The 23635-nt window shown below is 33.1% G+C and overlaps 1 protein-coding gene across 1 annotated transcript in view; it reads left to right on the plus strand.

Annotated features, from left to right (window-relative positions):
- The window catches only part of MAP3K15 (mitogen-activated protein kinase kinase kinase 15), a 138277-nt gene that overhangs the window by 20745 nt on the left and 93897 nt on the right, over nucleotides 1–23635 (plus strand). Inside the window, exons 3-5 of the mRNA XM_031961275.1 lie at nucleotides 357–496; nucleotides 2496–2519; nucleotides 15689–15882. Coding sequence (XP_031817135.1) covers nucleotides 357–496; nucleotides 2496–2519; nucleotides 15689–15882 — 358 coding nt within the window. The remainder of the gene's footprint in view (nucleotides 1–356; nucleotides 497–2495; nucleotides 2520–15688; nucleotides 15883–23635) is intronic.

The following is a 23635-nucleotide window of genomic DNA, read 5'->3' on the forward strand; positions in this document are numbered from 1 at the left end:
AAGATTTTAGGTGGTACAGTGGATGGAATGCTGGACTGAAAATCAGGAAGATTCATCTTTATGAGTTCAAATCTGGTCTCAGACACTTCCCAGCCTGCTTCCTCATTTGTGAAATGAGCTGGAAAAGGAAATGACAAACTGTCCTATTATCTTTATATAGAAAACCCAAATAGGGTCAAACTATTTTTGAGTTGAATACAATTGAATCGAAGCAACAATAAGCTTCCCAGAGGCAGGTATCCACAGGTCTGATTCTTAATAAATGGTTATTGATTTATTTGGATTGTATCCCTGAGGTACATGACTTTTCCTATGTTTTTCCCTCTCTTTCCCTGCCTTATTCCCAATTATTTTAGATGTTGCTGTAGTAGATATGAGTGATATTTCCAGACAGCCCTCCCTCTTCTATCACCTTGGTGTGCGGGAAAGCTTTGACATGGCCAATAATGTCATACTCTACCATGATATTGATGCAGATACTGCTCTCTCACTTAAGGTAAAGTATGCTTTTAGATCCTTTTATATAACATAATTTAGGTGAGTGAAATTCTAGTAAGGTCTGTGATGAATCCAGTTGTACTTGAGGAAGACCATCTGTTGGAATAATATGAGAGGTAAACTTAGTCCCACAGTCCCAGAAATTTGGTCTATCAAAAAGGATCTGCCTGCATAGTGAGGATCTTTATTATAAAGATTGCCACTGAGTTGAGTTCTTTCAATGAAACTCAAAGCACTGAGTGCAAGTGAACTTCTGGAAAGTTACTTGTGATTTCTTAATTCATTAGGAACTACATAATGGGAAGTGACCTCCTGGTTGTTCCATACTTCATATCTCCACTTCTGGCATTTTCTCTGGCTACTCTCTTCCACACTATTGCCTTCTTTGAGTTACCTTAAACTTCCAACTAAAATCCCATCTTCTGCAAGAAGCCTTCTCTAATCCCTTTTCACAGTAGTGTATTCCTGCTCATCCTGTGTACAGCTTGTGCTGTATGTATTTGTTTATATATTGTATTTCCCATTAAACTGTAAGCTACTTGAGGGAAGGGACTGTTTTTTTGTTTTTTTTTTTTGCCTCATTTTTGGTATTCCCACTTAGCATGGCATCAGAGCACAGAGTAGGTGCTTAATATTGAATAAATAATAAAGTGCATGCAAATCCAGTTTATGAAGTTTGAGGCAATACCTTCTACTCATTTATGCTGCCCTTACTATTGTGAATAATTTACAGCTGGAACATCACCCATTTATAATTGCACTATTCCTTTAGTGTGTGATTTCAACCATATCTTCAGCCTCCAATCAGCTAATTAGATGATAATGATACTTATAAAAATAGTTAAAAATATGGAAAATGTTAGCTTCTGCCATTTTCCTAACCATTGCTCTGTATCCATATTTAGGGGAAAAAATAGATCTCTGGTTAGTTTTACAAATAAATTGGATAATTTTTGTGCTACTCAGAAACTACTAAAGATTTTAAAATATTTTTAGTATCTTTTGCATACTAAGTAACTTAGCATAGTGTAAGCTTTTAGAATGGTCTTATTTTAAAATTTCAATGCTTAAGTTGACATGTCCCAGATCCAAACTATAGTAATATGCTTTTAACATTTTAGCAATTAAGTAATCCATATGATTGTAACCAAAGAAACCAATTAATTTTTATAATTGCAATTCTACATTGGTTCTTATGAATGCTGAGGCATATTCAAATTAATCCAGTGCCAAATGGCACCATTATATAGACATATTTGGATTTCATTAAGGTTGTTAAATTTGTAACTGCATATACAAGAGTAACTTATTCTTTGTTGTTTTTTATATGATGTGATTTTAATATGTCTCATTCCTCATTTCAATAAGATAATTAGTTATGGAGCTTAGTGAAAAATTATATAAGCTGGATAAAAATTAGAAGAGATCATTTTAATGAAATGGGGTTAGGTAGTTAATTATGATACCAGAAATTATTGCTAGTCTGCTCTTTGGGGATTAGAAATTTTGGAGCATCCAAATAGCGTTTCATATAGATTTAGGAGGAAATATATGGAAATAATGACTATTTTTCTCCCTCCCTACCCCAAGAAAAATGTTGGTTTCCATGACTGATTAATTGATGTGTTTCAAGTGTTGTATAATCATTTTACTAAATTAACTAGATAAATTGGATATATCCTGGTGGAACCCTTAGAATTCTAATGGGAACGAACCTCCACTCCTACCTCCTAGTCCCTTCATCTCAAGGGACTTAGTATCAGATGCTAGAAGTTGATTTGGCTTCAAAATGGCCTTACCTCATGAGGAAAGGTCTATGAATCCAAGAGATTCAAAAACTTGTAAGGGAAAATTAATAGGGAAATTTCCATTACTTTAAATGATTCTAGCCAGCAATTTGTAGGTAGGTGAATTGCTGCCCTTATAAATTGTTGTTATAATTAATTATTTTCAAAAACATGTCTTGATTTTATCTTGTTTGTGTTCATTTCTTTCAGGATATGGTTACTCAAAAAAACACAGTAAGTATTAAATCCTTAGACTTTTAGCTTTAATTTAAAAATATAAAATAAAAACCACATTACAAAAATTTCCTTAGGTCTGCCTCAGTGGAACTTTGAAGGCTATTGATGCAAAACTACCTGATGTTTGAAGTTACAGATATGAAGGAAGTAGGATTTCCGTGGAGATGTAATGAGGTTGGGGGGAGAGAGATTGGCCAGTAAGCACAGACCTTATGAACATTCCCTACGTGGACTTCAGAGCATGCACAGGTGTTGTTTCTGGTCTATTTACCGTATTGAGAAAGACTGGAGACTAAGCCAGAACTGAGAATGCTTGCAAAAGGTAACTAACTGGCTAAAGCATTTCCTTATTTTCCTTGATAGAGGGCCTATGTTCTCCAGCCTTTGTTTGGGATGAAAGCTTGTAGTTTTTGTAGGCTATGGGGTTCCTTAGGCCAACTCTCATTCTTATAGATGGATGATTTTGATTTCACAGGGGACTGACTACTCATCCCCTTTACCCCAGGGGATTTTCTAGGGATATCTTGACAGCAAAGGATTATCTTTTTCTAATATTATTGGCTTGAATCTCAATTAAACCCCAGTTTTCTCCAATATAAATTGCCAGTGACAAAATGTCCTTTATATTATTAATATCCCAGTGATTAGTCCCTGGAATGCGGCTTAGCTGATGTATAAATTGCTCCCTCATATTTGTGTTCAATCTGCTTCTGTGCTGGTTCAAGCAGATCTTTCACCTCACCACCCTAACTGTCCACAAAATCCAGCTCATAGAACATTGGTACCTTAGTCTCTCAACTTTTTAGAAATCAAAGCTTAAGGTCTGAGGCCCCTCTTTCTGCCCAGAAGTACCTGTCTTGGAACATGATTCTTGATCACAGGCTTGACAAATTTACTTTGTGAAGTCATTTTTGTAAGCATTCTCAGTTTTGGCTCAGAAGCTAATTAGAAAAACTCTTTTTCAAGTGGTAAGTAAGCATGTGAGAAAAAATACCTGCTCATTCTTTTTTTTCCCTTTTCTTTTAAAATAGTATTTTATTTTTCCAAATACATGCAAAGATAATTTTTAGTATTCATCTTTGTAAAATCTTGTGTTCCAAATTTTTCTTTTCCCTGCCTGCCTCAACATAGCAAGCAATCTAATACAGGTTAAACATGTTACCTGCTCATTCTTTATTATTATTATTATTATAGCTTTTTTATTTACAAGATATATGCACAGGTATTTTTTCAGCATTGACAATTGCAAAACCTTTGTTCCAACTTTTCCCCTCCTTCTCCCCACCCCTTCCCCCAGATGGCAGGTTGACCAATACATGTTAAATATGTTGATGTATAAGTTAAATACAATGTATGTATATATGTCCAAACAGTTATTTTGCTTACCTTCTTATTCTTAAAATCCACTTGGGAAAACATCCTCTTGTGAACTCATAAGGATTGGATTTATTGACTAACCTTCCTTCTGCTCCCATTATAGAGAGATGGGGAAATTAAATAGCTTTATCTTCATGTTATAGTTTTAATAGGGGAGTCTTTTTTTTTTTATTATTTCAAGATGATTTCAGGATCTTCAGAAGAGAAGATTCATCTCCATACTTTCTCACCCAACTGCTGGTGGTTCTTCTACTCCCGCAACAATTTAACTATTGTATTCACATTTTTAAACAATAGGGAATCAGTGTGTTGTAATGAAGCAAACATTGGATCATAAGTGAGGATGCTTGAGTTCTAACTCCAGGACTATCACTAATTAATTATGTTTCTTAGGAAGAACTAAAACTCTTTATATTTATTTTGTTCCATCTGTAAAACAATGGGATTATATTAGATGGATCTCCAAGGCCTCCTTTTTCTTTAAAATTTAAATGAATTGAATTGTATTAGGAATAAGTAGAATTTAGGAAGACTACAAGGAATGAGAGTGAAAAGATTTTTTTTAGTGGTAGAATTTTTAAAGCTCTTTAAAGTCTACTGTAGGAACTTCTTGAATCTGACTGCCAGACATCTCAGCTTTTGAAAGTTCTTACCTTACAGATGGCCTGCATGTTCCATACTTGTTCCCAGACCTGCTTTAGTTCTGCTTCTATCTTCTTTCTTATATTCTCTCCTCCTATATTTATAGTAATTCCTTCTCCGTCTGGCCACCATGTAGTTCTTGGGAAGTATATTTTGTAGGTTTAAAAATTTTTTGAAAAAATTGGGAAGCAATCTTTTTGTAATCAGTTTTTGTATTGTCTTTGGGTTGTATGCCCCAGTTTTTGTTCATGTACTTTTAAGGGTAAAGATGGCTACATGCTACCCGAAAAAATTAAAGGATTAAAAATATTTATGAAGTTGGAAAAAAGAAATCCAGAGGAAATTTTTAGAGTTTTGTGTGATTTGAAGGTTAAAAAGACTGAGTTGAAAGGTGCTTAATGATAACCTTTAGGTAGGTGAAACATTACAAGGAGGGTAGAAACTAGGTATTCTTCAGTCGCCAATAAGGGAGAACAAAGAAAAAAGATGTTTGAAAGAGTTAAGTTAGTTAATAATAAAAGAAGCAAGCATTGTAGTTGAAATCATTCTTAGGAAAAATTATGTCTCTAAAAATATATGTTAAAATAGAAAAAGAATGGATAAATGTAATGAATAAATGTAAGAAATAAGAAAAATCCAAAATATGCACAAAAATAGAAATCTCAAAAATTCAGAAGAAATAAGTTGGAAACCAAAAGGTTTGTAGAAATGATAAACACAATTAAAAGCAAATTTTTTGAAAAAATAAAAAAAGATTATTTGAAAAAATAAGGGCAACTTCTCTCTTATACACATTAAAAAGGAAATAATTCCCAGGCATTGTATTGAGGTGATGTAATCTTCTTCATTGCTATTATTTTTTAAACAGTTTTATATATTATAGATTTTCCAGCTATTAAATTCTTCTGGCTTTGAAACAGCACACTATAAATTCAATGAAATCTTTGAATGGAAGGTTTTTTTTTTGTTGTTGTTTAAATTGCTATCATGAAAGAAATAGCTAATTTTTAAAGAAATAGGACATTAGTACTTTGGAGCATACATTCAAAGCTATTTAAATAAATAGAAGTGGTAAAGAAAAATTTTTCTCTCCCATGAAGAGATCCTAATGGTCACACATAATAATGATAATGTGATTATAAAACCAACATTTATATAGCACTTTTATTTATATAAAGTTCTTTATAAATATTATTCATTTTATCCCCACAACATTGCAAGATAGGTGCTATTATTGCAAATGCTATTTTACAATTGAGGAAACTAATACATTAATAGCCAGGGCAGGAGAAAAAGATTGCATTTCCTCAAATGATATTATTTCTTGACATTTATTTCAATAATTGAAAAAATTTTAAATATTTAATAGTTGGTTTCAAATTTTATCTCAGCTACTCTTCTTCACTAACAAAAAGTAGATCTTTATTATTTTTCTGTTAAATATTTTAAATTATAATTAGTGAGAGAATCAATGAATTGCAGTGAAAAGAGCAATGTTTCAGGAGTCTAAGGACGTGAGGTTTATATCCTGAAACTAATTAATTGTATGACATGGGCAAGTCATTTAAACTCCATGTGCTTCACATTCCTCAACTATAAAATAAGAGGGTTGGAAAAGATGGCCTCCAACACTTACTAGCTATGTAACTGAAAAAAGTTGCCTCAGTTTCCCACATGTAAAATGAGCTGGCTAAAGAAATGGCAGACAATTCCAGAATCTTGGCCAAGAAAATCCCATAACAGGTCATGAAGAGTCAGACATGATTGAAATGAATGAATGAAAAGGGAGAGAAAAGATAGCGAACCAGGAAGATGCACCATCACAAAAACCAAGGCAGGTAGTAAGGAGGACAAGGTGATCCACATTGGCAAATATTGGAGAAAGGTCAAAGAGGATAAGAATTTAGGAAAAGACCAAATGGCTATAGCAATGAAAGAGGTTACCTCTGAGAAACACATTTCAGTAGATTTGTCTGAACTGAAAACATATTTTAGGCCAAAGAGTTTAGAGTAAAGGTTCTTAATTTTATTGTGTGTCATGAATTCCTTTAGCAAACACTAGGGTTCTTTTTGGAGAATTATGTTTTTAAATGTGTAAAATAAACTACATAGATTCATAAAGAATTTTGATTCCCCTGAAATAGTTATCAAAATATTTTTTCCTATGCAAGTTCATGGATCCACTGAAATTTATCTATGGCCCTAGACCCTAAATTGAGAGCTTTGTTTCATATGAGTAGAAACCACCTTTGGTATTACTTCAAGTCAATAAGTTCAATAAGTATTTATAAAGGCTTGTTCTGCATATAATAGTTTACTAGGCGCCAGGAGAGAGAGATACAATGATTAAATAAGATGATCCTTGTTTATGTTAAGTTTTTAATTCTAGAAGGGGGATACAATTCAAACACATGGTTGTGATACAAATAGAGCATGAAAAGGATGGAAGAGAGGCAAGCTAAGTCTCATATGAGATACAGTAAATAAAATTACATCTAACTTTGCAGGGAAGGAGACCCAAAGAAAGTTTCATAGAAGAGGTCACATTTGAATTAAATTTTGAAGGATAAGGTTTCAACAAATAGAAGACGCTTTTCTCTTATTATGTCATCGAATCTTTTTCATGGTAGATTTCACTAGGATGAGAAAGAATAGAAGTCAAGATGAGCAAAGTACACATCTATTTCCCCCTTTTTAAAAGAGGAACCCTGTCTGAATCAAAATTCCATGCTAGTTTTTATTAGTGGGGGCAAGGATTTAAAATAATATGGCTGCATGTTATTCATTGGATGGGATGTAGTTTCTACCAAGAAAAAATATGATCTTGAAAATGGTGGCTTTGTGTATTTTCACTTTTTATGATTTCTACTATCTTAATAATCCCTGTGTTTCTGTCTGTATTTGTATACCTTTGTGGTTTTGTTTCTTCTTTTTCTTCTTCTTCTTTTTTTTTTGTTGTCTTTCAATTTGGAGTAGGCTGAAGGTGTCAACTACAAAATTTTTCTTCCTGTCTCAGTACCTCCTGAATACCACAGTGATAATTTGAGAAGAAAAGTATGTAATTCTTATTCCGCTTATTTCTGCTGATTGATTAAACCTATTTTGCTGCATGATTCCAGCCTTTGCTCTAATTACTCTAACATTTTAAAGTTTAAAGGTATTAGAGAATTACAATGGCATAAGCTATATAATGGGAAAAACACTAGACTAGAAGTTAGATCTCATTTCTAGTCTTGATTGCTCCTAACTTGGTGGGTAATATTGGACAAGCCAGTTTAACCCAGAGACTTATTTTCCTTCCAATAATTGAGTGGGTTGGATGATGTCAGAGGTTCCCATTTAGTGATTTGGTTCAAAGGGTTCATGCTAAAAATTCTTCTATGGAGCCATAAGTAATAAATTATTGTCCATTTATGTTAAATATCTTTTCCTTCTGTCATAAGCATGTTTGGAGCATCTGCATGTTTGAACTATTTTTGGTTTGTTTCTGCATCAGTTTAATGTGAAATCTTATAAAATAGTAAGTATATGAAGTCTTGATAGATGATATCTTTTAAGTTTTACACAAAGTTTCATGTAAAATATTCATAATTTATAGAATTTTGTAATTTTATATTTAGAGTTTTCAGAATTATGGGTAAAATAAAATATTTTGTCATTTTAATTATGTAATACACATTTTAATTTAGATTTTGAAGGGGCAAGGTTATCACTGGTTTTTGTAAGTACTTAATGACTAAATCTAAAAGAACGTTATGATCAATATATTAGATTACCCTGGGGGATCACAACATTTCATTGTTGTTGAAATGGGTTGAAAAACAAAATCATTAGGAACCACTGGACTACATGGTATTTAAGAGCTTTTTTAGCACTAAAAATTTCTGATTTCTTGTGATGGCCTTTTATCCAAGTAGATAATAACAACTCAAAATAGTTAAGGGATTATTGCAGGGTTGTCTTAGAGAGGTCATGTCTTCACTTAAAAAAAAAAAAAACAACCCCAAAGCCTTTTTTATAATAAACTTAACAATCATCAATAAATATAAATTTTTGATATTCAAAGAATACCATAAGAAGGTTGTATATGAACTTTGGTTATATATGGTTTATTTTAAAAATACATATTAAATTTAACATGGTAGTGACAAAATTGTCCAGTTTATGTATCCTAATGACCTTTAAAAATTTCTTTCTATACATTTAAAAGTTTCTTCAGCATATTTTAAAATATACCCCCTTTTTGCATCTTTATATTAGGTACTAACTTAACCCACTTTATTATTCAGTAACATGATATTTTTATTTTTAACAATTTTTGACAGTCTGAAACTATTATTTGTGTTGGAGATAATTTTTATGAATCTTATAATTAAACAAATAGAAAAGATAGTATAAAGATTGTTGGAATAAATCTATGACTAATATTTGACAAAACAAAAAAAATTCACATGAATCTGAATCTGCTGTGAATTATTTACAAAATATATTCTCTTGATCAGCTAAAGAAGGAATTATGCCTTTCAAGTTTACACAGTCTAACAGTTATTAGGATATCCAATGGTTATTTGCTCGCTGGAGTGGTTATTATTTTTATCACTCTTTTGACCAGTGATTTATCTATTTTATTTATCACGCCATCATCATTTTCTTCTTAAGAATTTTTATAGACAACCTGCTTCTGAATTTTGTCTAGTATAATTTGTTGTCATGGATTTTAAGTACAATTTATTTTCCCTTATAATCTCATCACAACATTTTTACAGGAAATGCAATATTTCATAAATTTACTTATGATGATCATTTTGTCCTGGGTTAATATTCAAATATCAACATATGCACTAAAGTGCTGATTTTTCTTTTCAAAAAGATTGTGTTGAGTAAAAATTGTGAAAACAATTTCTTTTCCCTTCTCCTCTGACCTATCCCACAATATCAAACTGAAAATCAAGTTCAGAATATTGCTTAGATAAATTCCTTTGGAAACCTCTTACTTACCCCAAACTAATTAGTTATAAGCCTTGAGCTTGCATTGACATGTTTTGCCACCTGCCACTAGCCGTAAATAAAAATAAGAGGTCATATCACTTGGCACTGTTGGGCAGTGTTTCCATCTTGGCACCAATGGGCTCTTGGCAGTCTTGTAGGGAAATCTGAAACAGCTAGTAGAAATTCATTCCAAATTAAAGAGGATATTCTAGATAATTGAGCTAGTTTTATTTGTTGTTCATTTTATGGATTAAAGAGTATTGAAAGTACTTTATCATGTTATATTTGGCAAATTTTGATGTGTGGGAATGGCATTTTTTACTTTTCATTCATGATTTGCCTGCTAAGATAGATTTGACCATGTTGAGCTTTGCTATTTTAATTTTAAGATTAGGCCTCTTGAGATTTATGTGGTATAGTTAACTGTGATGTGAGGTTGCATTACCTTTTTATTAACAAAAACTTACACTTAAAAATTTAGCTAGATTTTAAATCCTGAGATGACATAACACCATCCCTTCTCTAGAGTTATTTTACAGACAACAGGGAATATATAAACTTTTTTTTTAATCAGCAGCTGATTTTATAGGACAATACCCTTGCTTTTTGAATTTTTGTGGTATATAAGTGTATCAACAGACTTGGAGATCCATCCACAATCCTGCCTTTTGTGAATCAATTTTAATTTTGTTTTAATTGGCTAAACATTGAAAGATTTAAATAATTAAAATGCATTTTTAAATCAAGGTATTACATATAAAAGTATTTTAATTAGGATAAATAAATATATTCTTTTTCCCCCTGAGGTAATTGGGGTTAAGTGACTTGTCCAGGGTCACACAGCTAGGAAGTGTTAAGTGTCTGAGACTAGATTTGAACTTAGATCCTCCTGACTTCAGGGCTGGTGCTCTACTCACTGCGCCACCTAGCTGCCCCAATAAGTATATTCTTGACCTAAATTCTGATACCTTTAAAAATATCTCCTAACCTTTAACCCCTGACCCTCAAATCTAGATGTGTTGCATATCATTTTAAGATGTTTAAATTCTCTTAAGTCTTTGCTCTTCTCATATATTTTAGGTTAGAATAGTAAAATTACCATTTGAAATGTATGTTTTTCTAATTTTTTATTACTATATTTTTGTTTTCTCATCTCCTTAAAATGTTATGGATTATTTCTCCACTTAAAATTTTTCTCCCTTCTCTATTTATCAGTCCATTTTTTCTAAAGTCTTTTTGTTTCCATAATTTCAAAGATTATAATTTATGAAGGGTTTTCTATTTTTTCCCCGCTGCCCAAAAAACCCTCTTAGAATTCATTCATTCTTTTTTCTTTAGATTATTTCTTCATGATTACTATTCTTGTGTTTAAAAATAGTGCTTCAAAATGTCTTGTTATCTACATTTCTTATTAAAATTTGCTTTTGGTATGTTGAAACAAAGGAAAATTCATTTCTTAAAGCATCCACTTTGAAATAATTGATAGTAAATATCTAGTCTCTGATTTATGGACATATAAGTTTCTAAATTTTCTATCTTGAAAATCTGTGGTATTCCATGGAAATTTGTGTTTTCCAAAGAAAATTTGCCTCATGATATTATAGTTTTCTTATTGGATATATTTCTCATTTATTTTCTTTCTTTTTTTCTTGTAGCAGCTTTATCTAATAATAGAATATTCCACTTAAGTATATAGTCTCAATTAATACTACTTTTTCTTCTTGATCCATAATTTGTATATCTTGCTATTAATCTATAAATAAAGACATGTATTAAGTGCTTGCTATGAATCAATGCTGCATATATAAAGAAAAAGTAAAACCATTTCCTGCCTTCAAGGAGTTTATGCTGTAATGTAATGTAGTGTAAATGTATATGCATTGTCCATACAGAATAGAAACAAGGTAATTATATAGAGAAAAAGGTATCAACAACTCAAGGAAGCAGGAAAGGGCTCTTGTAGAAGGTAGTGCTTGAGTTGAAATCTTAAAGGAAGCTAGGAATTCTAAGAGGTAGAAGTGAGGAGGGATAATATTCCAGTTATAGGGTTAAACCAGAACCATAGCAAATGTGAAAAAGATGTAGGAAGCTTATATAGATGGGTTTTAGAATTCATGGAGGGGAGTAATATATAAGAAGACTGAAAAGATAGGAAAGGATCAAATTGTGAAAATGTTTTAAGGCTAAATAGAGTAATTAATATTTGAACCTACAGGTAATAGAAAGCCTTTTGGTATTTATCTATTAGGGATGCTTGTACATGAAATGGTCAGAGCTGCATTGGTAGCTGTGTGGGGATGGATTGGAGTGGGGAAAAATTTGAGGTAAAGAGACCAGTTAGAAGGCTGTTGTGGTAGTTTAGGTCAGAGATGATTAGCTCCTGAACTACGGTAGTTGCCCTATGAGAGTAGAAGAGTGGACTCATTTGAGAGATATTGTGAAGTTAGAAATAAGAAGATTTGGCAACCAGTTGGAAATGTGTGAGCGAGGAGTTAAAAATGACATTGTGGTTGAAGGATGGTTGTAACTTGGAGATAATAAGGATGTTCAGAAGAGGAATGAGTTTTGAGGGAATGATAATGATTCAGACATTTTTGAATTTAAGATGACTTAGATACTGAGTTTGAAATGTTCAAAAATGTTTTGAAATAGGTTATTTAGGACTGGAGCAAAGGAGGGAAAGACTAAGTTTGGGCATATACATCTGGGAGTCATTTTCATAAAGACAATAGTTGAATCCCTGGCAGATGATAAAATCATATGATCATTTGAGAGAAGACAAAGAGGGAAAAAAAGCCAAGGACAGTGCCTTGTTCTGTATCCATAATTAGAAACTAATCTTTCTCTCTCACTCTTACTTTCTCTCAGATTATATATGGCTATGTATGTGTATGGATATGTCCATGTATTCTAGTACATGAACATATATAATGTGTGTATATTTAAAGGATAAATATACACACTTATAATGTATGCTTGTATATGTATTTTCTTTGGTTTATTAATTTAAAATAACTGACGGTTTTACTGAAAATTTACCTTTGTATTCTCTAGCATGAATGCTTTTGCTGAGGAAATTAATAGTATATCAAAGATTATGGAACAATTTTTAACCCATTTAAGTAATGGTACTGTAATATTTCCATTCAAATAAGAAATAGAGCCTTACCTGTTTATTGAAGCAGGATCCAGAAGGACTTCTACTTTGAAATCTTTGGCATTTAGTTATATTAATGGTATATATTTGAAAGCTATAAGACCATACAAGTTGTAAAAAAAAAAAAATCTTTTATCCAGAAGATAAACTTGGTTTAGACTGAGCTTTTCCAAATTTATCAACAAACATTTATTAATATAATAATAATACAACTACCATTTGCATTTAGTACTTTTGCAATGTACTTTATAAATATCTCATCTTATCCTCACAGCCACCCTGGGAGATAGTTACTTTTTATTATCCCTATTTTACAATTAAGAAAATTAAGGCATATAAGTTGAGTGACTTGTACTAGGTCACACAGGCAGCAAATGTCTAGGGCTTTCTGCCTCCAATCCAGTATCCATCCGCTTTGTCATCTGTCCACATCCTTGTGCTAGGAACTATGCTCAACTGAATTAATGGGATATTATTAGATGATTGAGAGGCAGCTAGGTGTAGTGGATAGAATGTTGATCTCACAATCGTGAAGACCTAGGCTTAAGACCTATATCTGACCTCAGTCAAGACACTCAACTTCTTAGAAGAGCATGTAACTCTCTTAAATTATATATATGTGTGTATGTGTGCATATGCACATATGTATATATACACAAATATATCTGAATACATATATATGTGTATGTGTAGTGTATGTGTGTGTATATACTACAATGTGTATGTATACACACACTCATGCATGTGTACAAAATATCACTAGTTCTTCTCTTGGTAACTCTTTCATAGAAGACTATGAAGGAATAAACATAAAGCATTTGAATTTAAAGAGATCAATTAAGTTCTCTTTCTTCCAAGCAATATGGATTTTTAGGAATGGAAGGGAAAACTTTTAGTCTGTCAGTCAACCTCTAAGGTTTCTATGTGGTATAGTAGATAGTATGTTGGACTTAGGGTTGGGGAGATCTGAATTCAAATCTTGAACACTTGGTAGATTGTGAGCCTGGACATATCACTCAAATTCTCTATCCCTTCAATTTCATCACCTGTAAAATAAGGGAGTTGTATCTGATATGTCTCTAAGTCTCTAAGAGTTTATTTCAGCTCTAAATATATGATTCATTGATTCCCTGTTTGATGTGTTAAAATGATCCTTTGGCTCTTTCTCTGCTATTAGTGTTTCTATTGGTCCTGGTGGTACTCGGGATGAATAAGAGTGCCAGGAAATATGGGTTCTGCTTCCTCTTCACCATATCCTAGAATCAGGGGTCCTCAAACTTTTTAAATAGGGGGCCAGTTCACTGTCCCTCAGACTATTGGAGGGCTGGACTATGGTAAAAACAAAAACTTTATTTTGTGGGCCTTTAAATAAAGAAACTTCATAGCCCTGGGTGAGGGGGATAATCGTCCTCAGCTGCTGCATCTAGCTCGCGGGCCATAGTTTGAGGACCCCTGTATTAGATGCTCAAAGTTTTCTCTTAGACTGTGATTCACTGGACCTTTTTATTATTGGTTCTTTTAACTTCACCTTGTTGCAGATGGCTGTATTCTGTCAGGAACAGTGTTCTTTGATATAGTCTTTAGAAAAACTGAGAGTATGTTCTAAGATAAGTTTTAACATAGTAGCAGTTTAGACCAATTAAGACTCTTCACACACACATATACAAAGTATTCAATGCCCTCAAATCCTTCTAACAGTGTTTTGGATGCTCTCCTTGCGTTACATATGGAAAATAAGAAGAAAAACATCAAATAATGATCTTCATAAAGCAAGTTTAGCTAATTAGAATATTGCATGTTTTCCTGTAAATGATATTTTGTAAATGTTAATGTATACAGGTTTTGAAAGCATGTAGTTGATGTTAGAAAGTATTCCATGTGACTAGTTGATATTTTACGATATTGCAGTTGTCAGGTTTCTCTAGTATATGTACATATATGTATGTGTGCATGTATGTGTACACATGTAGGTACACAGACATGCACACATATAGATACAGAGTGAGAAAATTTTCCTTAATTTTTGATGCTGAGAAGATACATTCTTTCTAGGGTTAAGTTTGTGTTATGCTAAAAACATCTATTTACTTCATCTAACATTGAATCTTTAACTTTTCAGAAGTTGTTTTAGTTTTGATATAAGTAATACATTAAATCTGGTGAGAGATAAATATAATCATTCCTCAAAACATCTTTCAAAATGTAAAAAATTAATTTAATGCATATGAAGTTGACACTTCATACTTAGTGATATCTTATGAATATCAAAATACTATTGCATTTCAGAATTATGAATTAAGAATTCAAATAGAAACAGAGTATCCATATCCATGTGTGAAAATCCATTGGAACTGTGGTATTGCCTTAGTTTTTAAGCATAGTGTTATTCATGTTTTATTGTATTTTTATTCCTTTTTGTTAATATTTTCCAATTACATAAGCTAAATCTTTCCATGGATTGAGTATTGGATACCTCTAAAGTAATTCACTAGAAATTTTAAAAGTAGATTTTCTATAATCATTGTAAGTATTCATGGAATTATTCAAACTCATTGAAATCTGCTTCCCATAAATTCAGTGTGTCTCTCTAAAACTACATTAAGACTAAACAGGATGCCTATTTGGCAACTTTTGTTAGTTTAGTTTACTTCATTTAAAATAATGCATTATTGAAATAATATGACCTTTACACCTAAAAGAAATTAAAGTAACTTATGGAGAAGTCAGGTCACATATCATCAGATTTAGCATTTTAAACTCAAAAGATATAAAATCTAAATCTTTGATGGCCTGAAAATCTATGGAATTGCATATTGTCCTTTTGTTTTACATTTCACCTTTGAAATTAATAACTATTCAGTAACATTAACATTCATTATCCCTGCTAAGAGCTAAAAGCTCCTCAGTTTTCTGAATTATCACTTCCCCCAAATTACCACTTTGAGTCATGTCTCCCCTTTTATTGAGGGTACTTTATGAAATTTTTTTGTCTTTCTTCTAGGCATCTAGTGGGAATTATTATTTCATCCCATACATTGTAACACCATGTGCTGATTACTTTTGCTGTAAAAGTGATGCCCAACGGAGAGCCTCAGAATATATGCAGCCCAACTGGGACAACCTTCTGGGACCACTGTGTGTTCCCTTGATGGACAGGTTTATCAGTCTTCTCAAAGACATCCATGTTACCTCTTGGTAATTTCTTTACTTCTCCTTTATCCCGGTTGACATTGGAGATTCTCCTATGGAAGGGGAAGGGGAGGGAAAGGGATTGAAATGAACAAGCATTTATTAAATTCCTACTATGTGTTGATCACTGTGCTAAGTATTTTATAGATATTATCTCATTGAGATAATGAGGCGCTCAAGGATGGTGAAACCTGTGTTAATTAGCAAAGTTAGCAGAAAAGCTTGTGGTAAATTGAATTTTTTTAGACTGTTTCAATGATTGTTGAACATCTTGAGGTGAGACAATATAGGTGTATTAACATTAGTGTTGGAGGAGAAGTGATCTGGGTTCTATCAGATTGTCCCTGTCTCTAAATATGCAGTATAACCTTTGGTATTGTTTAGTTAATTAGTTGTGTTTGAGTCTTCCTGACCCTATTTGGGTATAACTTTAGACAAATCACTTCAGCATTAAAATGTTAGTCTAGAGGATCTCTAAAATTCCTTTCAATCCTAAGATTTTTTAGTACTAAGTAGAATCTATTGGATGTGATTAAGTCTTTCCTTGGTGATGGAGAATTTCGAAGGACTCCGGGATTATCATTCCGAATGTGAAGGAGCACAGTACTATGACTTTGGAAAATACAAAAATTGAATGGAAATAGTTAGGATCTCAGGTCATCCCTTTGACATTTATTTTAAATTTAATTTATCTTAATAAAATACCTAGGGCAACTGGGTGGCATTGTAGATAAAGTGCAAAGCCTGGAGTGAGGAAGATTTATCTTTCCGAGTTCAAATCTAGCTTCAGGGACTAACTAACTAGCTGCGTGATCCCCAGCAAGTCACTTAACCCTGTTTGCTTCAGTTTCCTTGTTTGTAAAATGAGCTGGAGAAGGAAATGGCAAACTGCTCTGGTATCTTTGTCAAGAAAATCTCAAAACAGTTGGACATGACTGAAAATGACTGAACAACAATAACATCTAAATACTTGTTAACATTGTTTGGTTTTTGTCCCTTAAAGAAAATTAAAGTAGAATGCTGAGAACAAATTCCAACATTTGGGGCTCTAGTTAAATTATGAAGGATTTACCTCTATAAGTTATATAACAAGAAAAATGATTTGTACTGTTTTTCCTAAGCACTCATGAAAATCCTGCGTACTAGCAATCTCAATTTGTAATAAATTTGAATAATGTGCTTATAGTTAATTTGCCTTACTAACTCTGTGTAATTCAGGTTTTTTTGTTGCTTAGCTTCCCTTCTGCATTGAGAGTTTCCTCTACTGTTAGAAGGAACACATTTGGAAAAGGAGACCATGTAGTACCTTCAAAACATTTTTACAATGTTTTTTTGTATTATCACATACATTGTAGTAATTTTGAGTTGAGCTGTTCTGCTGACTTGTGAAATATAAAGAAGAACATGATTACCTTTTCCCTAATTACTTTTATTTCACACAAAATATTTGCATTTGCTATCATTACCGAGGGTTAAACTAGGTTAGGAGTTCTCTTGTCTCTGTCTCTGTATCTGTCTCTGTCTCTCTCTGTCTCTGTCTATGTATATGTATGTGTGTGTCTGTCTCTCTGTCTCTGTGCGTGTCCGTGTCTCTGTCTGTCTGTTTCTCTGTCTCTCTGTCTTTCTGTGACTCTCTCTTTTCCATTTGTGACTTTAACTAACTTGTGGATCCCTTCTCAGAATAATATTTTTAAATTCATAAAATAAAACATTTAGGATTTTGAAGGAAACCAATTATATTAAAATATTTTTATCAAAATATTTTAAAAAGCAAGTTAATGGACCCAGAGGTTAATGAGCTGTTTTTTCACTCCCTAAAAAAAATAAGCCTTTCTTCAGAAGCATATTATATTTCTTCAAAATAAGTATCATATTAAAATGGCTTTTCATGTGTACTTCAGGAAACCATAATTTCATCATTGTGGTTATTCAATTTCTAATACAGATCACAATAAGTCTGAACCTTGATAGATTTTCTTCATAGATTGCTTGTTTTTAAAAAGCATTATTTGTTTTCATTTTTCCCTTTTTTTTGTTGTTGCTGTTGTAAGCCATTTTGAACTTTATGGAACTGGTCTTTGGGCAACTGTCCACCATTAGGTTCAAATTCAAATTTCTTCTTTCTTAGCCCTGCTAGAGTTTCCACTCAGCTGTCACAGAATCTAGTCATCTTCACACCATGGAAACTTCAGTCTAGAGCTCCACTGGAAATAATTTATGCTGTGGATATATTTATCTTGGAAACAACATATAACAATAACCCTTAGAAACAAAGCAAAAAAAATAAAACCACAGAAAATTATTTTGTTAGACTTTATAAATAATGTTTACTGCTTTCATAACCAATAATCTGGACTACAGTTTGAATACCTTATAGATGGACAATGTCCATAAATAGTCTACTAATATGCTGATTGATCCTGACATCATTTAGCTGTATAAGAAGATTACATAAGTCCTTAAGTTTCTTCAGACTAGATATCTGACTAAAGATATTACTTTATTCAGTGATTTTTGAGTATTGAATCAATCAAGGTATTGGCAGAATTATGCATTAAACAAAAGGGAGATTTCCTTTTGAAATAGTTTCTATTTGTACCAGATATTGAGGTCCAGGACTACATAGCTGCTGTGGTAACACCAAAGAGATAAACTTCTTGTGCTTCAGTTTCTTCCTCAGTCAATTGAAGAGTATTGAACTCGATAGTCAACATTAAATATATATATATGATAGAACAGTTCTATGATTTATGCAATTATCAACAACCCCTAGACACGGAGTGGCTGTAAACAGGGGTGTTCTCAATGACCACCTGCAATCTAAAAGCTCAATCTATGATAACATTGGATGAGTAGAAAAGGAGCTAGATCTAGCAATCATTGACCACAGGTGTAGACAGTTTAAGCAGTTCACTAGTGCACCCCTGCTATTAAAAGAAACAGATCTTTTGCCACATGGGAAAACTCATTGTTGGTAGGAGGAATCATTTAGGATGAAAAGGCATGGAATCTCTATCTGCATTAGTGGGTTATCCACACTGGTAAAGTCATGAATATTAACAAAAATTATCAAAAGTTAATTTTTAAAATGAGAACACTATCTTGTTTAACAGCCCCCCCCCCAAACTTCACTCAACCACAAAATATTTTTCAATAGTCTCCTATGTGCCTAGCATTGAGTTAGGTGCTTTTTTTTAGTATAGTTTTATGGTATTATAAGCAAATAACCTTCTCAGTTATCCTAATTCTCTTTCTCTGCAAATAATTATTTTTCTATTCAATGAACAGAACTAATGTTGCCCTGTATAATTTAATTGTTTTAATCTACTTACCAAATTGATTACATTATTCATCTTAGAAATGCTGAGTATCCTTAAGTAATTTTTTCCAAAGTAGACAAGGTACTTAATCAACCAATTATAATTACAGATATGGCAACACAAAAATTATATCATCTTTAAAGGTTTTGATCATTGGATGTTTGAGGAAGGACTATGAAAAAACCAAGTTAGTAAATATTTATTAAGCTTCTGTTTGGGTGCAAAACACTGTGTTAGGCAGGGAATTGCAAAGGCAGAAATAAATCAGTCTCATTGCTCAAAGAGTTTTCATCTCACTAGGAAATATTTAATAATTATCATGGGGAGGGGAATTGAAGAAGGGAGGGAGAAAAGAAGAGGAGAATGTGGAAGGGAAGGGAGGGGGGAAAGATGGAGGAAGAGAAAGAGAGAAGGAGAAAGAAAGCAGAGATGGGGAAAAGGTAGAGAGGAAGAGTGAGAGAAAAGAGGAAGAGAAGAGAACAGATTAGGGGAGAATTAAAGAACATAGAGAGGAAGGGAAGGGAGGGAAAGAGGGAAGGAGAGACAGAGAAAAAGGAGAGGCGGGGGTAGAACACAGAGACAGAGAACAGAAAAAAGAACAGAAGAGAAGAAAGCATGCAGAGGGAGAGAGGAGGGAGAACAAGGAGGAAAGGGAGAGAGAGAGAGAGAAGGGAAGGAGGGTGGAGAGAAAGTGAGAGGACAGGGAATATCTGTAGGTCAGTTTGGCTGAGATACATGTATAGCACATGAAAAGGAGTAAGGAGGATAAATCTGAAAAATTACTTGTTGGAGGACTTTGAATACCGTGCTAAGAAGTTTGCAACTTATTTGTAGAAGAAATAGGGAACCACAGCCAACTTTTAAGAATCATATTGTCACTTTGTTTTTTCTTTTTAAAAACTGGATCTATGTTTTGATTGGTAGAGAACACTGAGGAATCCCTCAAGAATAAGCTCTTGATCTTAGAGAGTTTTCTGAAGATACAGTATGTAGGTTACCTGTGGGACTTGCATCCAGATTTTCTTGACTCTGAGGCTAACTTTCCAACCATTACACCACAGTTACCTTTCAGAGTTTTAGTTCTAGACATAAAATTTTAAACTATTCCCAATTTAAAAAAAAAGATTGCCTTTCACATGTTGATATAGCTAAAATGCATATATATGGGATGTTTAAAGTTTTATTATGTAACTTGTGTTCTATTGCACAAAAATGTCAAAGCTAACAAATGTTCTTGTGTCAGTCATCTTTTTATTATGTAATGTGTAATTATCACTTCATTTGTTCCCTGAGAGAAGATAGCTAGGGAATAGCAGACAGAGAAATGACAGATTTAGGTGAATACCTGAATTTAAATCCTGCCTCTGAGAAATAATGGGTGACTAAACCCAGGCAAATCACTTGTCTTTGCTCTAAGCAATGCCCTAGACAAAATTCGGTAGGTAGGCGGTACAGTGGATTCAATGCCAGAAGTAGAGTCAGAAAAGTTTATCTTTGTGAGTTCAAATCTGGCCTTGATAGTTACTATGTGACTCTGGGCAAGTCATTTAACTCTGCTTGCCTCAGTTTCCTTATTTATAAAATGAGCTGGAGAAAGAAATGGCAAATCACTCCAGTATCTTTGCCAAGAAAACCCCAAATGGTGTTACAAAAAATCAGATATAACTGGGAAAAAAATGACTTGAATAGCAAGACAAAAATTGCAGAAACGATCTTGACTTAACTATGTATCCAGGATTCCTGTATCAATTAAATCAGAGGTCTTATCTCTTTTCTTTGTTTCTAAAGCCATGAAAACTACATTTCTGTTGAATTTTATTGCATAAGCTCATTTGGAATTGCCAATTTTCAGTAGTGAACAAGAAGATTAGAGAACAATGATTTTGGATTATCAGATCAGAATTTAAAGTGACCTCTGTTAGTTGGAGCAGCTATCACAAATTGTGTCAGCCTGACTGCTGATTTAGTAATTGAGGACCCCTGGCTCAAATCTCACCTTTGATACTACCTGTGTGACCTTGGGCAAAACACTGAGTTAATGTTTGCTTCTCTGTAAAATGAGGAATTCAGGCTATCTAGCCTATCTAGGTTTTGAAATCCCTTTCAGTGCCTGATTGTTGAATGAAGTTTAGAAGGATCAAGTGAAAAAAAGAAGTATAAATGGATTTTAAAAGAATATAAGTAAATTAAATAGTACTAGATATAGTGTGGGGAAAAGAAGCCATGGTGCTTAAAAATATGTTTTTAAACAAAAGTGTAATGAAGAGTGAATATCATGAAATAATTCAATGACTAGTTCTCATTGAAGAAGCTTTATTCAGATTCATTTTCTGCTTGTGATTAAAGTCTACACAAAACCATTAGCTATGTTGAAAAACAGGGGGTGCTTATAAGTACCTTTATGGGAGTGCATAATAGACTTGTACCCCCCTGGTATCAACCCTACACTTTTATAATTCAATGCATGTCAGTCACCCCTCCCCAGCCCTCTGTCCATTTTTAAGTATCGGAAATAATAATATATTTTTTAAGCACAGAGAACTTGGATAAAGATGAATAAGAAGCCACATGCTGGGTCTATTACCTCAAGGATATAAGTTTATGTAAGATAGGTTCAGAGACCATGGTCTTAAATTGTAGAGCTGGAGATTAAAAAAAATACTTTAATTGAGAAATTAATTGCAGATCTTATGATGAATATTTCTTAATGGTATTTTTTGTCATTCCTAAGTACAGACTCTTTCTCCTCCTACCCTACTGCTTCACTTTTCTTTCTACTTTGGTCTGTCTTGTTTCTTTTCATTCCCATTTTTATTAACCCAAACTTATACACTCCTGTTTTCCTTTTCCTGTTTTTTAAATTCCTTTCAGCTTTTATAATTTAGCCCTTTCTTAAAATATTTTAATGACTAGGGTGAAGGGGTGACTTGCTAGTATGCTAAGGCAAAAGAAAAAAAAGATAAAATTAAATATGTATACTTTCTGTAGTGAATATCCACTGTGGATTCCTCTTACTCATCCTACTTTTTTAGTTAATTGCCAAAACAACTTGTTTCCATTTTCGCAGCATCTCTTATTTTTGATCCTTTCTTTCTACTTATAGCTATCCCCTTTAGTTTAGGCTTTGATTATCTCTGACCTGAACTATTACAATAATCTCTTATTGGTAAAGACTGCTTTTCAATGAACTTAGCTGAGAGGGCAAGAGAGATCTAGGACAAGAGGTAACAGGTAGAGTAGAGGCTTGTGAAAGTTATTTTTTAAGGATGGGGAAGACATGTATGTGTTGGTAGACTTAAAGATTAGGAAGAGAATGAGGATGCTAGAGATGATGAGAGGCAAGAGGGTCAAGTGTACCTGTTGAGGGGTTGGCTTTGGCAAGAAAGGAAGTTTACTTCTTCTCTACAGACTGGAATGAAAGGGGAGATAAAGTGGGGTATGATGCCACAGTGGGAGGTGAGATGCGTGGAGAAGAGGAAGCTCTTGGTGAATGGTCTCAAATTTTTCTGTGAAGTGTGAAGAGGGGTCCTCAGCTAAGAGGATTAGCAGGAAGACCTAATATGGGAGGCTTGAGGAGAAAAGAGATTTAGAAAAGCCATAATGAATGAGGGTACTGATTATGGATGAGCAGGAGAATTGCCTTGCTGTAGTGAAGGTATAGTTGAAATGAGCATACTTTGTAGTGGACCTAGTCAGTAAAATTTCATGATTTTCTTTAGTTCCATTCTACAGTGAATAGAAAATAAGCAGGTATTATTAATCATGGTTTTAGGTTTGGCAAGGTGTGGTTAGTAATAGAACAAAGGAACTAGGTTCAGGAACAGAAGACTAAGGAGCTGAACTATTTCATTAAGGTTGAAATTGGGAAGGCACCCAGGACATGGTTGATGGCCCAGCATTATTTTTTTATGCACCTGTTGCATAGAAACAATATAGAACAATATAGTAACAAATAGAACAATTGGGTTCACAATATAGAAATTAGTTGTTGTTTTTTTTTTGTTTTTTTTTTTTTTAACAGTTCTAATTGAATCTCATGACTTTGGGAAGGCTTGATTCAGTATTACTCTATTATTTATGGGAAAAGAAGTATTCAATTTTTGCTCCTTTAGCCTATGATAAACTGCGGGAGACAAGTTGAGATGCATATTAAATCATAGTTTCCTAAAGAAATTTTTTTCAGGGCTGTAATGCACTATTCATAATTTTCCTACATTTGCTTTTCAAAATTTGTTGCTTATGGCATGTCAACCAGAGTTTTATTAAATACTTACTATGTTCCAGGCACTTGTGTGACTCATAATTTGATAATGAACAGGTTGTTTCCTTTAAATTGCTATAGTTATAGCTCACATTCATATGGCGCTTTAAGGTTTGTTCAACAATCCTTCCTGTAAGTATTCATACCCACCCCCCCTTCTCTGGTTGAGAAAACTGAG

Source organism: Sarcophilus harrisii, chromosome 3, assembly GCF_902635505.1.
Source record: "Sarcophilus harrisii chromosome 3, mSarHar1.11, whole genome shotgun sequence".
Lineage (NCBI taxonomy): Eukaryota > Metazoa > Chordata > Mammalia > Dasyuromorphia > Dasyuridae > Sarcophilus > Sarcophilus harrisii.